Source organism: Sardina pilchardus, chromosome 16, assembly GCF_963854185.1.
Source record: "Sardina pilchardus chromosome 16, fSarPil1.1, whole genome shotgun sequence".
Taxonomy (NCBI): Eukaryota; Metazoa; Chordata; class Actinopteri; order Clupeiformes; family Clupeidae; genus Sardina; species Sardina pilchardus.
The window spans coordinates 7,429,344-7,447,326 of record NC_085009.1 but is presented as its reverse complement, the minus strand read 5'-3'; the positions used below and the strand labels follow the sequence as shown (position 1 = coordinate 7,447,326).

General features: G+C 46.8%; 1 protein-coding gene across 1 annotated transcript in view; it reads right to left on the bottom strand.

Moving 5' to 3' along the window:
- Positions 1-8,518: 8,518 nt before the first annotated feature.
- The window catches only part of LOC134059701 (phosphatidylinositol transfer protein beta isoform), a 24,917-nt gene continuing 15,452 nt past the window's right edge, over positions 8,519-17,983 (bottom strand). Inside the window, exons 9-11 of the mRNA XM_062516158.1 lie at positions 16,847-16,957; positions 16,572-16,694; positions 8,519-11,531 (exon numbers count right to left, since the gene is read on the bottom strand). Coding sequence (XP_062372142.1) covers positions 11,484-11,531; positions 16,572-16,694; positions 16,847-16,957 — 282 coding nt within the window. The 3' untranslated portion in view covers positions 8,519-11,483. The remainder of the gene's footprint in view (positions 11,532-16,571; positions 16,695-16,846; positions 16,958-17,983) is intronic.

Sequence of the window (17,983 nt, the reverse complement as noted above, 5' to 3'; positions counted from 1 at the left end):
TTAAGAGATAAGCCAGTGTATCAATACGAGGCAAGGCGATAGCGGTGATATACAGTGATAATGTAGGCCTACTGTCAGCCGCTTTCACGGCTGCTCTTGAGAATGTAATGACATTCTGTGGAGAAAAAATCCATTGGCCTATTGGATCTATTTGCTCAAATCCAAACAGACGATACATTACAGATAACACAGGAATAAAGTTAGATGACATTCACGTTTTATAGGCTTAAAATACTAGTGATTTCAGGATCGCATATAAACTAGGCCTGTAATTGAAATAAGAAACCAAGATCAGATTAACACACAGCTCTCAATTGAAACATCAATGGTCTAACTCTCTAAAAGTGCAATTTGAATGGCTGTTTTTTTTCCTCCTTTTTGCCTTTAAGAACAAATAACACAATCAGTTTATACATAAAGCCCGAGCTCACACACTGTTTCATCTCAAGTCAGCATTTTCAGCCTTTTCTCTGAAATGCTTGTTTAGGACCATCAAATCGTTTCCGCGTCGATGTCTAGTTCCCTGTAAGTGGTGCGCATTTCTAGCCTGTAATCTGGTTGTAGCCTACCAATTAATTATTCAGTGATTAATTGCCAATTAATTGCCGTGGTTCACATAAGGATGTTTGGAGGGTGTTTAGGGTGTGTGTGCGCTCGTACAGGCCTAGTGTATTACAGAGATTGGGACGTGAAACAGAATGCTTAAGCAAATGTAACATACCATGTGCTTTTTCAACCGTATGCTTTATGCGTTAAGATTCAGAGTCAAGTTTGATGCGTCTCAACTGATTTCTGTTGAACTATATAGAGGAGAGAAACCCTGACATGGGTGAAGAGGGTAGTCCTCCTTGATAACGAACTGAAACTAAATCAATATTTAATTACACCACAGAATTTTAAATTTGCTCAAAGACACGTTAAGGTAGCCCAAAATCAAAAACTTACTTTCCAAACGAAAGATGGAGAGACCCAATTACCATACTCAAGGCCTAGTCGACCAAATTATTCTTCTTTCCCTTTGAACTTACAGAAAGGCTGTTCTTGATTGTAAGAAAATGTTGCCCATCTTTCATCATGCCACAAAGGCCTATTTTAATCTGTAGAACGACGTCTATCAGCATTGCCTTGCAATAGGCTAGGCTACTACATCCAATCACAAAACCTTTTAAAGAAATTTCCTAACACATATTTATACTATAGGCTAGTGTGGATTTGGGAGAGCGAGTAGTGAATGAAATGTTCTTGCTCAAGTACTTTTTATTCCGTGGTGCTACGGCTATTAAATCCAATTCCTGTGAGACTCGTCAAAGAAGACGTGGGAATCTGTCAGCCTGAGAGCTTTGGAATCGAATAGACACACTGCCATCTAGCGACGAAAAGAATAAAATGTCAAAGCGGCATTATTCATCCAGTTCTAGGTTTTCCGATTTTCAAAAGCTCAACCTAGCCAGTGACTGTGACCTTTTTACTGAACTAGTAAGTCCTAATAACCCCCCTTTCCTCAAACTATAAAAATCCAGTATCCATGCAGTGTAGGCAAGTGGATTTGTCTATCAGTAGAGGGCCTGCTTTTGAAGCAGCTTTGGTCAGTCTTGTACCAAAGCATCATTATCAGGTATAGCCTATTTCAGCTGTTGTTTGCCAATGCAAACCTAGAAAATGTACCACAGACACAAATCACATAAGAGTTCTGTGGTAGAGAACATGTCAATTCATTACAGTATAATACATTTGTTTCCTGTTTTGTTCCTTAGGTGATGACCCTGCAAGACCCACTATCACTAATTGACTGTAGACAAAGCACAGACAGAAACTGACTTCTGACGTGGAACAGCCCATGTGATCTCCACAGGGACTAAAGCAGGGAGAAAATGTCATCTTAAAACCGAACACCACACTGTATGACTAAATATCATCTGAGTGGAGCGGATATGTTTGGAATAGAGAGAGGAGAGAGGGCGTTCTTGGTTGCACAATCACAGACATGCTCCTTCCTCGCTCATTCAATCATGAGTGGAAATGAATGTTTCGATAGTAGCCTGCTTTCTAATTTGGATTGTGCACAATGACAAAACAATTGTAGAAGCCGTCATCAGTGGTCGTTTGAATCAGCATGAATTGGTCATGCTGTGCATACCACATATGCTCTTCTCTCGTCTCCCAATACTGCTAGGCCCGTTTAGACATAAAATCCCACATCTATATACTGTGCAGTTCAACAGACTAGATAATAACAGGAGGAAGACACATGATGGAGTGAAATGAAATAAAGACCGTGGAAGAAAAGAGTCAGTCAGTGCAAAGCTAGGCGGAAGGGAAAAAAAAGAGAAAAACTCACAGCCAGTAAGAGTCCTCCATGTAGGCTACACAGCCCCGTCACAGCTGAGGAGGGGGACAAGAGGCAAAGGGTTTAGTTGTCACCGAGCGCAGAATGGGAGATGCCAAGGAAGGCACGGAAGGGAAGGGAAGGGAAGGGAAGGGGAAGAGTGGAGAGGAGTTGGGATCCAGGAGGCAAGAGAGACTTGAGGGTGGCACTGAAACTGTCAGACCAAAGGCTCGTGGGCCACAACGTCTGTGGTAGAGATCAGCTCGAGCAGGGAGATTTTCACTGAGGATGAATACATGCATTTTAAATGTTCTCTCATTGGCTCTTTCATAACACTCGTCTCTGTGCACACATATCCAAAGTCACTATCACAAGCAGTGTTCACTATTGACTAAGAACACTTTAACACATTATGCTAAATTCTCAGTATAAACGGGTAAACACTAGTAGGTTTTGTAAGGATTTATGTTTGTGACCCACATAACGGGAACAGTAAAGCCCAAGAAGGGCAGCTAGTTCTCACCAGTAGTGTGAACATTAGGACCCACCCACGACCAGGCTGGAGCAAGAGTCCACAGCCAGTTGTTGTGCCCTAGTTGGGGTAGCGGTGGTAGTGGTGTGTGTGTGTGTGTGTGTCATGGGTGGGTGTTGTGTAAGCTTTCTGAGAATGTCCTGTCCCTGAAGGGCATCGAGGAGAGCAGAGAGAACGAGGAGCGGGCGAGCGAGCGAGCGAGCACTCCGTCACTCTCGCCGACTCCAGCGGGAGAATGTGAGCTCATCCCATGGAAATAGACACAAACACAATGAGCTCAGGCCCGGGACGAGGCCACCGATTTACGAGTGCCTGACCCCCCCCCCCCCCCCCCTCCCCTCTCCCCACCGCACGCAACCAAACTTACTTTCATTGGAAGCGAGCCGCATACATAGAGCATCGGAAACATGAATAATATATCAGCTGTCATAACATGTCACGGCGAGTATGTCGAGCGGTCCAACATGGAGAATGGGCTCTGACACTGATACCTGCCATTTGAATATTTGTACAGGTTGGGGCTGGGGGGGGGGGGGGAGTGGGATTGGGACACAATTGTGGTGGAGTGGATCCGCTGCAATAAGACCTGTCATTTGACACCTCAAGCCGGAGCTAATACTATCAGGGGTGTCCTTACTGATACATCAGATACAATTGATCAGATGTGAGGTCTAGTGACCCTTATCGTTCACACCAGAAAACGCAACATGTTGGTGATATTGGATAGAAGTGGGGAGAAATTCACATGTAACACTTCTTTTTGGTGGAGGACCTTAAGACTTTAAAATGTCCTTCAAAAGTGTAATGCAACAGGGCAATCCATATTGTTAATGATACACTAGTTTGATGGCAGTTGGTTAGAACACACGTAGTAAGCTTTTTTTTGTACTTGGCTGACAATTGCTGAGAGTATTATCAAGTTAAAGAACCTGTGAGGCTGACCCCATTCTGATTGCGGTGTTTTGTGACGTAAAACGCGATAACTTTGTGTAGTACTTCCCCCCCCCCATTGAAGAATCACTTCATCAGCTTTAACACACTGTTTCCATGTCACAGCTGTGAGCACAACATGGCCGCTCTTTTACTGATGGCACATTAACCCAGCGCTAAGACAGAGCGGACGGGGTCGCCCCGTGTGATGACAGACTGTCGCGTGACTCTCGGCCCAAAAGGCCCATTTGTCTCAATAGCCCCGGCAACCATGCAGGATGGCGGTCAGGCGGATGTGTTCCGGGACACTTTGATGTGCACTTGCACGACGCAGCGCTTTTTTTTCTTTCTTTCCCGGAGCCGGGCGCTTCAGGGCCCTCCTCCCTCGAGACCAACGCATCCCCCCCCACCCCCCCACCCCAAAAAGAGACAGTTCCTTCCCCCCATCCCATCCCGGAGAAAGCTCTTCCTCTCTCTCTCTCTCTCTCTCTCTGGGCTGGTTGGCAAGCGAGCGGCTGGCTGTTATTCTGCCTGTGCCTCTCCCTCTCGGCCGCCGCGCTGTCACTCACGCCGGGCCGCTTCAGAACAGCAGGTCAGCAGGGTTAAGCAGCATCTGTCATCCAGAGGAAAGCGATTGTGCAAGTGGGAGGAGTGGAGAAAGACATAGGAGAGGAGTGTGTGTGTGTGTGTGTGTGTGTGGTTGTGTGTGTGTGTTTGGAGGGGGAAGGGTGTGTGTGTGTGTGTGTGGAGGGGACAGGGTGGCGGTTGCTGTCGCTGGCCTGCCATGGAAAGGACCTCTCCCAGCACGTCAGGAAGGAATAAGGAGATTCTCTAGGGGCCCTGTTCAACTCATGGCCTGGATGAAAAAGGAAGGGATCTTCACCCCCCCCACCACCTCCCCAAATAAAAACAACATCACAGTTGTCAGTAGTGTGGATGGCAGGGGCAGAAAATAGCCCCAGCCATCACGCCAGGCCTGGCCCGGTCGCGCGTCCACCCCGGCGCAGGTCCACTCTCACGGAGGTCAAGCTGCAGGCCGACCCCGGGCCACCCAGGGCCTGAGAGTCAGAGGCCAAAGCCGACCTGACACGCATAGAAACCAGGGCCCGCGCATTACAAAACACTGTTAGCTCCAGCAGTAGGCGGTGGAGTAGCAGGGCGCTTAAAGATCCTTAGATATTAAGCGGGGGCAGCAGGAGGAGGAGGAGGAGGAGGAGGAGGAGGAGGAGGAGGAGGTGGGCTGGACCAGAAGCTGGCATCCAGATTAAATGATTTAGCGAGAAATTATCTAACAAGTCAAGACAAGCAAGAACAGTTTCAAAAGGGGGATGAACTTACCAGCAGCAGTTCTCTAAATGGATACGAACCTTCGCAGAGACAGTTCCACACAGTTTTGCTGATCCTGGAGTTTTATGAGATTAACAGACAATTCGGCAGTGATTTGTCCCCCTCCTTGCATGTCATTCTGTAGTGATGGCTTTCTGTTTACCCCTAACCTTAATTTGACTGGAAATTTGCTGTGAATTTGTCAACACTTCACATGGTAGAGCTCTTTACTTCAATCACTGGGAGTGAAAGTAGGTTTGATAGGTAGGTAATGCTTCATTTGAAAGGGTGTGCATAAGACTGAAATGACACCGTCATCACCATGGGATGACAGCAAATGCTTCAATATACTGTAATTCTAGTCCAAGGGACAGGTATTAGTTTGCTTAAAGATTTCCAAAACACATACATAATGATATAGTTTCCAAAAATGTATACTGCACTATACTATATTGACTAGAACATATAGTTAGCAGTAAGTTTAGGCTCCAAGTTGCGTAATTGTATCTTCATAAATAACTGCAGCGTTGTATAGTGCTGGGAAAATAGTTATAATACATACAACAGAAACCAAGAAACTGGTAACTATAAAATGTTCATGCAGTTTATAGATGATGTAGGATATATGTATGAGAGCTGTACTGTACGTGTATCAGAATCGTGCAGTAGAATGTCATGGGTTGTCCTGACAGTGCAGGGATTTGTTATTAATGATGTAGGCCATCTGAATACTGGATTCAGTAAGCCTTTTTGCTTTGCACTATTGTGATCTCAGCCTTCATGATGCAAGCTACAGTAGTAACCAAAACTTTCACTGTACTGGACACTCACTAGTTAAGAATCCTAAACCCAACTGGAATCCAATGGAATACCCCCAGATCACAGTGAACGCATTGACAAAGGGTTGAAAGAGCTAGAATCACATTAACCTGGACCTTCAATACACTTGCTCTGGCAAGATAAGCTACCACAACTGGAGGGCATAACACATGTTCTTAAATGACTCCTTGGATACAAAGGCACTAAACTGAGATTCAATAAAATGGCCTGGGAAGAGGTGTGCAATTTAGGATGTTAAAGCATTTCTATCTATCCACAGAGTATGGATTTTGCAAACATTAGTTCTTATGTTGAGATGGAAGAGGTGTGCAATTTAGGACTTTAATGAATCTCTACCTATGCACAGCCTATGGATTTTGCAAACATTAGTTTGTAATGTTGAGAGGGAGCATTTAGCTTATACATGCCTCCCCCAGTTCAACCAGGTGCCTGTAATTCTACACACTCATTAGATTGTGCAAGACTGGCCTCCCAGCGCTACTACACCGCAAAAGCCCATCCAACAATAACACGTACGGCTTCTTTATAGCGAGCGCTCGCTGACGTCGCTGGAAACAAGAGGGCTGTGTGGGGGTGGGTAATGGCTGACCCCTCCCCTGTCTGCATTTAGAAAGAGTATTTTAAAACCCAACTGCCTGACGCCTGGGCGACTTCAGATTGTCCCTGCTTCCGTAACGCCGGGCGCATGTGACCATTCTTCTCCGCAAAAAACAGAGCAGAGGGGTGGTGGTGGGTGGGATTGGGGTTAGAAAAAAATAACATGGGGATGGATGTGTGTGTGTGTGTGTGTGTGTGTGTGTGTGTGTGTGTGTACTACACGGCAGGATATCTCAGAAAGGGCAGGCGGGACAGTCTTCCTGAGTCCCTCTCCGTCCCGGTTCCACTGACGTTTCCCCACCTCTCCCCGCGTCAGGCTCCGGAGCCGGATGTGGCGTTCCGTGCAGAGGTGGAGGGCTGGACCTTCCTCTCTCGCGGACAGCGCTCAGCAGCACACCCTCTGACACGCCACAGCATCCACACACACACACACACACCACACACCAGAGCACTGGCCGCTTGCCCCCCCCCCTCTCTGACCGCAAGGGCCCGCAGGGGGTCTGAACCTGGGGGAGAGCAACACACTTCTGCACGCGTTTGAAAGCATGTCTGACAGTGGACAGTTATGGGTTAAAATGTCAGCTCTAAAATCCTTTTGAAAGCAGTAATTGTGCTGTAGCCTTGACATCCAGGTAAAAGCTGATGAATCAGAAATCATAACAGAATGTGGCCTCGAGATGTTCTATTGTAAAAATATTCAAAAAAAGGTCCTACAGTTACATCTAATGTGGAGACATTTTAGAGAGCGTCCCGCGGCCTCTTTGTTCTTGTGCATCACCTTGGGTGAAGGGAAGAGAACCAGAATGTTCCAGAACTTTGATACATGGCTGCTGTGGTGTGTGTGTGGATATGCTGTGACAAAGAAATGTGGTTAGACTGATACGGTGTGGTTGTAGCTATTGGCAAGACTAGAGAACACCTGGAAAATAGGACAGCCTGAGAGAAGGAGAACGAAACAAATAAAACCAAGTGTGTGTGTGTGTGCGCGCGTGTGTGTGCATGAGGACAAGAAGCAGGCTTGGCTTGGTGTGTGTGTGTGTGTGTGTGTGTGTGTGTGTGTGTGTGTGTGTGTGTGTGTGTTGTTGGTTGAATCCTTCTGGTATATTCCATGGCACATGGCTTATCTGTGCTTGCCAGCCTGGGCCGCAAACAGCCAGAGGGAGTGAGGTCATGAGGAGGCGGAGGGGATATCCTCTCAAGCACACGGCACGCACATACACATCTCCACTTCCACAATGAACACCACCACCCTGCCACACACACACACACACACACACACACACACACACACACACACACACACACACACACACACACACACACACACACACACACACACACACAAGGAGTAACCAGTCACAGCCAGTTGGTGCCAGACACAGCCGACCCCAACATCCAGAGACAAAAGCTCACAACCCGCTGACACACACAAAACCAGCACACACAAACACAACCGGCATCACACACATTCTACACAACCAGATATATATCCTATCCAAATCAACCAGTGGATAGACACAAAATATATAATACGATCATTAAAACAGACACCTGAACAGAACAGAAAACAGAATCTGCTGACTCACACAGGCACAGCTGACGCACACACACACACACACACACACACACACACACACACACATGCGATTGACAGAAATAAAGTGCAGGCACAAACAAGGAAAAACAGGTTCTTACTCCCAACTTCCAAACATGCAACCACACGCATACTTATTAATGGTCAGAACAGCAGGACTACTGAAGATTAGGCGGTTAGGCGCTTATGCAATTTAAACTCCACAGACCAGTCTGGCTTGTGAAACGCAAGCTTTGGTGGGAATTCTTCATTTGATGCTGGTGGGAGTTCAAATTGAACCGGGAACCAAACTAGCTGAACACTGATATTACAGCTGGGCCAGCAATGAAAAAAAACCCAACATGAACAAAAAACACATGCAACACCAAGTCTCTTTGTTTAAATTTATTGGACATGAGTTCAATTGCCAAATAGTTTTTTTTTTTTTTTTTTGCAGGAAAAAACCTGCAAACCACACAATCAGACAGACACACAAACGGTCAAACAAAAGTAGCACAATATCATACATTCACTAACACATCCCCTGAATTTCATCATGATCAGAAAAAATGACAATTAAAAAGGCGTACAATTCATTTTTTTTGTTGTCGTGTGCGAGATACAGTTAATCGATTTCAAAACAAGGCAATTAAACCGTGATTACACAGATCATAGGATATACCATATAAGACTACAAACAGGATTCCAGAGGCACCGGTCACTTCAGTACTACTGACTTTGTTTTGTTTGTAAACCATATTTCCAGACTCCTTGGAAAACCGGGCAACCGAGTAGCATGTCAACTGCAAGCCCTCCGGTTCAGGCTTATAAATGTCCACTATGGAGAGTTAAGGTGGTCAGTCGCCAGTGTGTCCCAACAAGATTGGGAATCAAATTGGGAATCCGTTAGTTTAGAAACACGTTCCAGCAGTGCAGAGGCCACTGTGGCCTGTGTCAACGGGTTTACAGTGCACCCCAAAACTTGACCGTTTCCGACACAAGACGAGGGGTATGAGGGTTACGCCATCCACAAGACCTCCGCAGAATGAAGTACAGAGGACATGCTAATCCAGATGAGATCCTTCAGCACGATAAGGAGTCGGAACAACTGAAATAAGAATGTAAACTCGGAGAAATCCCTGGTGATTGAAGCCCACTATGGGGTTGGAGGTTTGGCCGAGACAGGGATGGGATGGTATTCTCGATGGCTACGGGTGACATTATATGGGTCAATAGAAGATAGGGAGTCAGACAAACCTTAAATGATTGCAATATTGAAAAGAAGCTACCACTTGAGGGTGCTTTTAACGGCAAGTAAAAAAGAACTGAAGGACTTTGTGGTTCTAGTGACGAGCTAACGAAAAAGGTTGAACGCCTGCTGCAGTGCTGATGATGGTGGTGTCGCGTAGACCCTGAGGAGCAGCAAAGTGAAGGAACACTAGTGAAAGGCCGAGAGTTGGCGAGCCAACCAAGAGCAAACGGGACCATAATCCCAACGCGTTCCATTCATGTATTGAACACATTTTCCTCAGAATTCGTCTGGCCATTCCAGAGATTTCTTTTCTTAAGGGGTAAAATAGACACGCAGGGCATGCCAAGTCGTATGGTTAAGTGCGAGAAAAGGCCAACTTGGTGCAGTGATAAATGCAGGGGGGGGTGGGGGTGAAAGGTCAACTTGGTGGCACGGGCAGAGGTGAAGTCGTACGGTTACCTCGAGTCATACATTTACGCATACGCTCACAATTTTTGTCGGAGAGCTGAAATCCCAACATGAGACAGAGGAAGAAGAAAAAAAAAAAAAATACATAGAGTCATAAGAGGTATCTAAGGCAGCATGGCTTAGTGAAAGGTTTAAAGCATGGGAGACCATCGCAAGCCCAGTCCAAAGGGGGGGTCCTCTTAGTGCCAAATCACAAGTCGAGGCCTCTGTGGGAAACACTTGTTTAACTAGTTGAGGCCCATGAGCCTATTGCATCTTCCCATGATTGTAGATGTTACGTTTTAAGGGCATCTATTCACTGAACGTATGTGCAAGTGCAGGGTGTTGTTGTTGTTGTTGTCGTCATGGTTATTGTTGTTATTGTTGTTGTTGTTGGGGCAACCCTGAAATGGTGTTGATGTGCATATGTCAGAGGATGTGCCACATAGAGAGGTTTACATTCACTGCTAAATTCAGCCCGGCAAGGCACTGGAGTCTGGCAACATGAATGACTCTGTTGCGGTGTGTTAAATCACAACTGAGAGAGGCACATGCTTCTCTAACTGTTTTGTTTTTTTGGAGAAATCTAGAGCAACAGCTGCACTTGCAGTGCAAAACCATCATAAGCACAACACCTAGAGGCACCTGTGTGAGTGTGTGCATGTTTGGAGGCTGAGACCTACATAAACAAAGTAAGGCATTAACAAACTAGATACCTGTAGAGATCTGCCCATCCAGGATGTAGCGGAGACCAGTCACTGCATAAGCTTTCACACCTGGGAGTGTGTGAGTGAGTGAGTGTGTGTGTGTGTGTGTGTGTGTGTGTGTGGTGAGACGGTAATCTCTTAATGAATGCTGAGGCAGGAGAGGACACGAGAGCAGGGACGCGAGGGGGAGAGGGGGGAAACACCCGACGCCCCACAAGTTCTACCCTGCCCAGAAAAAAGACAGTTTGCACGTCACCTCTGGCGAAAAAATAAAATAAAATAATACTAAAAAAAAAAAAAAAAAAAAAAAAAACAGGGTACGGAGGAGAGAAAGACGACACAGACATGAAAAGAGCAAGGACTTGCCCCTAGCGGAATGAACAAGAACAAACAAATTAATATATAATTGGGGCGGGGGGGGGGGGGGGGGGGGGGGTAGTGACAGCAGCAAGCTGAAGTTTGGATTAAGCTTTTCAGAGGGCTCAATCTGATATAAACCAAAAGGAAAAGCCGCGCCAATTGGGAGATGTCTGTGCTAGGGAGACAATCGTTTTTTTTTTGTTTCGTTTTTTGGTTGTCTTCCTTTTCCTTACGGTCAGCCTGCGATCTGCCTCTGGAATGAAGTGAGGACTGGACTGGACTGGACTGGACAGGGGGGAGGGGGGAGAGAGGAGAAGAGAAGGCAGTTCTAATGTTCTAATGCAGGCCGCTGGGTAAGAGAACCATTCTGTGTCCTCCTCAACAGCACTGATTATTCTGTCAACAAGAGGTTGGTAGTGATTGGGTCAATTGTCGGGGATCTGTTCTAATGATCGACAGTGACGAGCCCCGTCCCTCTCCGTCTTGATTGGGTGGGAGGGCGTCGGGAGCTCTGGGATAGGTCGGGTTTTTTTGGGGGAGATCTTGTAGGCGGTTTTCGTATCATGGTCGCAGTCGTGGGGAAATGTTGGGTCTCATTCGTCGGCGGCGCTGGTTCCTCGCACTTGACCTTTCCTGCGAAGCTGAGATAGTGGACAGACAGGATACACAGGGGGAGAGAGAGAGAGAGAGAGGAAGTGAGAAACAGGGAGGTGGCAGTCGTTACACAGAGAACAGATAAACAATACAATGAAGATCCATCGGTGACGTTTGTTGAGGGAGGGCGTGGCAACAACTGGAATTCTGCAGTGTAAAAAAGCACGGCTACTGCGACGCGACGGGTCTTCACGGATGCTAATAAGCAACGCTAACACTTCCTTTTTTGCAAGGTTCCCAAATAACACAGTAGGCTAGTGTAACAACATTTATGATAATCATGATGATATCAAATACGTCCTTTTTTGGGCTACATTTTAGCGATTAGCCATCAAATAACTGCTACAGTAAGTCTGCTTAGCTTAGACACATGGAGGAGCTTCAAGCAGCGTTTTCTTAAGTAGACGAGGCAGAGGAGAAGGGCTTTGAGTCACTGAATTAAGTGATCGGAGGAGAGTCTGAGCACGTGTGAAGTTTGGAGAAGCTGCACTCCAGACTCTTCATGGCCAATCGCTTAGAGAAAAAAAAGCCCCGAGTATAGGCTGGCTCTGAGGCGGCCTGAGCAGAATGCACAAGACCGGAGGATGGGCCCGCGCCGAGGACACTGAACGAGAAGAAGCCCTCCGTTTTCTACAGGTTCCACCACCTCACCTCCATTACTCCTTCATCTCCCAACTTCTGTCTCTCTCTCTCACACACACCCACCCATCCACACACCCACACACACACCAACGCTCTCTCATTTGCAATCATGGCGCAGGTGCTTTTTCCAGTGCAGAATTCCATTTGTATGTTAATGAGCCTTCAAGGAACATCAAGATTTTTTTCTTCTTTTTTTTTTTCTGGCAGCCTATGCCAAAACACACACTTTCATACCCACACACACACACACAACGTTACACAGGGATGCTTATACACAAACACATCAATGTGCCGCCACACACAAACACCTGACAACCATCGTATGTTGCGGCAGAAGCGGAGAGATAAGGCAGGTTAGTGGCTGATTAAATGGAAAGAGCCAAGGCCTTCCCCATGCATACAGCTCTTGTACACAGATACAACCACCCAGAGTGACGTTTACCTATGCCCATGTGACACCAACCCCCCCTCCTCTCCCAATTCATCCATTCATCTCATCTGTCCATTCATTCATTCAATTAATTAACCATTCATGCACAGTCAATCACCGCTCTGTCCACTCTACAACCCACTGAACAGTGAGATTTCATTATCTTGAGAACTATATGGGCCATTCGAAATGGATACGACATGGGCCATTTACTCAAATAAAATGAATGAACGACGACAGTCATCTGAAACAGAGGCGGAACAAACAACACCGTTTATTTAAGTTTTGACTGACTACTTAACTCACTATGGCAGGGGGAATCAATTGTCCAGTATGGGGGGGGGGGGGGGGGGGTTGATGTGGTTTGTCAGCTGTAGAGATAATGCCCTTGAAACCCGACATATGGAGTGATATCTGTGGAACTTTGTAGGGAAGCTAGACTCATGACCGTCAGCTTCTTAACAATGCAAAAATGTTGATCAAATCACCTCAGCGGCTTCACTCTGGAGGGTAGCCAGGCGTTTAATCTTTGGCTCTCTCCACCCGTCGGCCATCAAAGGGCCTGCGCTGGCACTGGCAGAATCCTGCCGACTACGCCAACTCCGAGGTAGGCACTCGGCACGGGTCGGCCACTTTCTACTTCTCAAAATGAATAACACATGGAGGGGCCGCGGCTGGACTGAATACAGAGCGAGTGCGTGAAGGGAAGGAAAGAAAGAAAGAAAGAAAGAAAAAAAAAAACAATATTGGGGCGAATGGGGAGAAGAAGAGGAGGAGGAGGAGGAGGAGGAGGAGAGGCAGAGACATGAAAGCCCTGCACTGGAGCGGGGACAGGAATGCTTTGGCGCGAGCCGTCTCAGGCCAGCCAGGGATCAGATTCCTCTCCTGCCTCCAGCCCCTGAAGCAGCCAGAGGGCTTGGGGCTCGACGTGGAGCGCGCCGCCAAGATGAACAAGTGCACTTCTCGAGCTGGACTGCGAGCTCGAATGGTTTTCATTAAGCTCTGGGTTGGGTACGGCGCTGCTCTTCGCCGTACTGATGCATAGCTGCCTGCGAGCTTACGGGGTAGCCAAGCTCAACTTCCCAAAGGGGTAATTCATTGATCGACTGAAAGGCATATGGAAGCATGGCATGCTTCAAGTGTGGCATTCTGGTGGTAGGGCTCTGTAATGCCAAAGATCTGAGAGAGGACTGTAAAGTCTCCATTTTGTGTGTAAATGACTTTGACTACCTGCCAATCAGCAGGGTGTTTTTTTGCACACAGCTGGATTCAATTGTGGCGGCCAGAGGCTGATATGAGAGGGCAGTTTAAGACACACACACACACACACACACACACACACACACACACACACACACACACACACACACACACACACACACACACACACACACACACACACACACACACACACACACACACACACACACACACACACACACACACACACACACACACACACACACACACACACACACACACACACACACACACACACACACACACACACACCACCCTCCCACTCCCCCCCCCACATCCTACATTTTGTTGAGTGGTTATTTGCTTGGTCAGCAGTGTGCTTTATGACTTGGCAGAAGTTCCGTATTTCGAAAGCCTTGGGAGGTGATCAATTAACATTAGTAGGGAGGAGACACACAAATAAGACCACACCTCAAATGTTGCATTTACACAGTCGCACATTCAGCTTTGCGCACGCTTCATGAATCCCTCACATCGACAAGTCACCGTGACGGACAACACGTACACCAAACACACGCTCGCCACATCACCAAATCGTGCTGCGGTGTCGTTATTTCCAGCGTTGTTAAACTCACACATGCACAACACAAAACTTTGTGGCACAAAACGGGTGGTTACAAGCGACACGATCATGCACCTCGAGAGAAACCCCAGCGTGAGACAGAAGAGCGAGAGCGAAAGAAAAAGATGAGAGAAGGGGAGTGAGAGACAAAAAGGATGAAGGTGTGCACAGAGGAGAAGGCAAGAGCATCCTGGTGCCAACCCTCCCCGTGGGGGTGGCTGGAGCCAAGATGTCTGCTGGCCGAGCTGGCCCCCGCGGAGTTGCACTTACACAGCCTCAAATCAGACCTACACCTGGAGCGGCTACTCGTCGCTGGCCTTCGTGCCTCGCACCAAGCCCGTCTTACGCATCTAGACGCAAAACGAGACCATCAGCAGATTCCAGGAACAAAAGCTTTCGGCGATATGGAGGAGGAGGAAGGGGGGAAAGTTAGTAGGGAAGGAGACAGACAGGATGGAGAGAGAGAGAGAGAGAGAGAGAGAGAGAGAGAGAGAGAGAGAGAGAGAGAGAGAGAGAGAGAGAGAGAGAGAGAGAGAGAGAGAGAGGCAAAGCAGGCAGCGATAGGCACACCAGCTCCCCTCTCGCTGGGTGTTAGTAGACATGATATGAGTGGTTGCAATGGGAAAGAGAGGTGGACTAATGCCTGAACTGAAGTAATGCTAGACTACCGAAGGTGCAAAAAACACTGGTAAGAGCTGCTCACATTACACGTGTTATTGCACGAGCTACTCAAATGAAAACAAACTATTGATGAACAGAATGGCTCTTTTATGGCTTCGAGTGCAACCTCCCTTCCCCAAAAACCACAAATACAGTGATCCAACAGTCATCTCATTTCCTTGCTAAGGGCCTAATGAAGCACTTAGGGCACGGCAGCAACATAATTACACATTGACGAACAGATAAAAAATCACAGAGGAAGGATTAATTACATTTGCTGCGTTTTAATGATTGTGGTTGGGAGAAAATCAGTAGTGACAAAAATATAGACTTCATTACATGGAATGGCAGTGAAATTACACTCCGGGTAATTGGCAGGTTCTGAGAGCTTACAGTGGCATGGATATGGATGGATGGATGGATGGCAGGATGGGGGCTGATTATAAGAGCTGATTATTTAGCTTTGGGAAAATGATCAGACGCAGAGCTAAAGAGGAGGTCTGAAAGCTGATGATGGTCTCTCATGAGCCTCGTTTTCCACAATTGTCCAGGCTGAAGTAGCCCATCACGACAGAACTCATTACCAGGACTTGTTCTTCACAGAGTTAGCAGAGAGTTAGCAGAGCCTTAAATCTAAATCTCTAAAGATCTATTGCGGGAAGTCATAATGAAGTCCAACCTCTGGGAGGATAATATAGAACCAAACTCAGAGGAGAGGCAGTCCCTGTCTGGATAGGATATTTGGAATATACTAATACTAATTTTAAACAGTCACCAGTCCCAGTTAACACGGTAACAGATAGTGACACAGATCCTACACCCCATCAGATAAAAACGACCTCCAGATTCCTTTACCCCAGATCTCCCGTTTGCCTCTTATGCTTAAAGACTTCCCTTCTTTCCTATACATCTCTAGCCAATAGTAAAATAATGTTTCCAAGTTCCCCTATTGGTCAATCCTTATTGGCCACAGTACTCTGATACTAATTAAATAAAAGTTTGCATAACTCTACATGCCTAAATGGTAGATAAATATTTTTTTTAATGAGTATTAGGCCTTTATGGGAAACCATTGGAGATGTATTGTAGCAATGTGTTGATACTTTCAGAAAAAGCAGGTGCCGCACACTCTGGCTAAAGATTAAAGTCCTTATTGAGCGACGATGTTTCGGCCTGGGGCCTTCACCAGATCATGACGCAGAATAATGATACTTCAAAAAGAATATTAACAGAATTAAAATGATGGCAATGTGTTGACACTTAACAGAAGAGTCAAATTATAGTTGCAATCTAGCCATACCAGGACCATCAGCATACCCTGCCCTGCTAGAGAGCTTTGCTGTGACTTGTGAAAAAAAGGTTCTCTCATGTCAAACACACCACATGCCAAAACAGGACTCCAGGACTCTGTAAGGGAATACACATGAGAGAGTGTGTGTGTGTGTGTGTGTGTGTGTGTGTGTGTGTGTGTACCTCCTCCAGCTCTTTCTGCGTCTCTGCCTCCATTCTCCTGATGTCCTCCATGGTCAGCTCCACCCACTTATCAATCCAGCAGAAGAGCTGGCGGTGGAAGTTGGTGAAGATCCGCTTCTCTTGCTGATAGGTGAAGGGGGGAGAGAGAGAGAGAGAGAGAGAGAGAGAGAGAGAGAGAGAGAGAAAGAAAGAATGAATGAGAGAGTTAAAAAGAGTGCTAAAGAAAACAGCAGTATGACAGGATATGAGGTCAAGAGGGTTCCGTGGTCACTCACTCTGTGAATGAAGCTCTCCACTTTGCTCTGCAGGCCCCACCACTTGAACTTGACCGTGACCAGTTTGTAAGCGCACATGCGGGGGCAGTCTGTCTTGTTGACCAGCTCCTTCTGCAGGGAGCACAACAACACAAACAACAACACATCAACACAAACAACAACACATCATCACTAAGGAAATGCACTGGGTCTCAATAACCAGCTCTTTCTGCAAGAAAGCACAACAACACAAACAACAACACATCATCACTAAGGAAGGGCTGTGTGTGCCCTCATTTGTCTGTTGGAGAAACTAAAAGGCGGACATCCCGGGTTCAGAAAGCTAAAGTCCTGCCGAGATGAGATCTGATCCAACCATTTAGTAAAGCGGCTCATCCTAATTAGCAGCCAGGTAGATCAGATCATAAGTGAGATCACCTGTGTTAAGTGCACAGGTAGAAAGAATATATGGCAGGACTTTTACTTTCTGGACCCAGGATGTCCACCTCTGGCAGAAACCTTGTATTACCCCTTGACATATAGGACAAACACAGTGATGGCGACAAACGCGTTATGCGAAGGAGGAATCGCCGCTGCTTAAAATGCATGAGCGCTTAAACTTTCACACTCAATAACAACTTCTGCGGGAGAACACAGCACAGCGTGACGCTTTGACAGACAGCCACCTAAAAAGGGCCAATCGCAACGCGCCACATCTCCCACTCTGCTAAAGCGCAATAAATAGGTAATGCTTTGGCGGCGAAGCTCGGTGAAATGATAATCGGGAACGGAACAGCTGAGCGTTTTTGTGCATCTCTGATTAATAAAAAACAAGGCAAAACTGGGTGTTCCAGACAGCGACAGGGACCATGAGAGACAGAGAGAGAGAGAGAGAGAGAGAGAGAGGGAGGATATGAGAGGAACACAAGGGAAAGAGAGAAGAGAGAGGGAGGGAGAGGGAGAGAGAGAGAGAGAGATCGAGAGAGAGAAAGAGAGAGTAAAATAGAGTAAAAGAGAGAGAGCAAAAGAGAGAGAGCGAAAGGGAGAGAGAGAGAGTATGAGCGAGAGGAGGAGAGCGCATCAAGAGGTTTAACTCTGGATAAAGGCGAGCGTTTGGCGGCACATGACTCTGCCGGTGACACTGCTCCCGCTAGGACT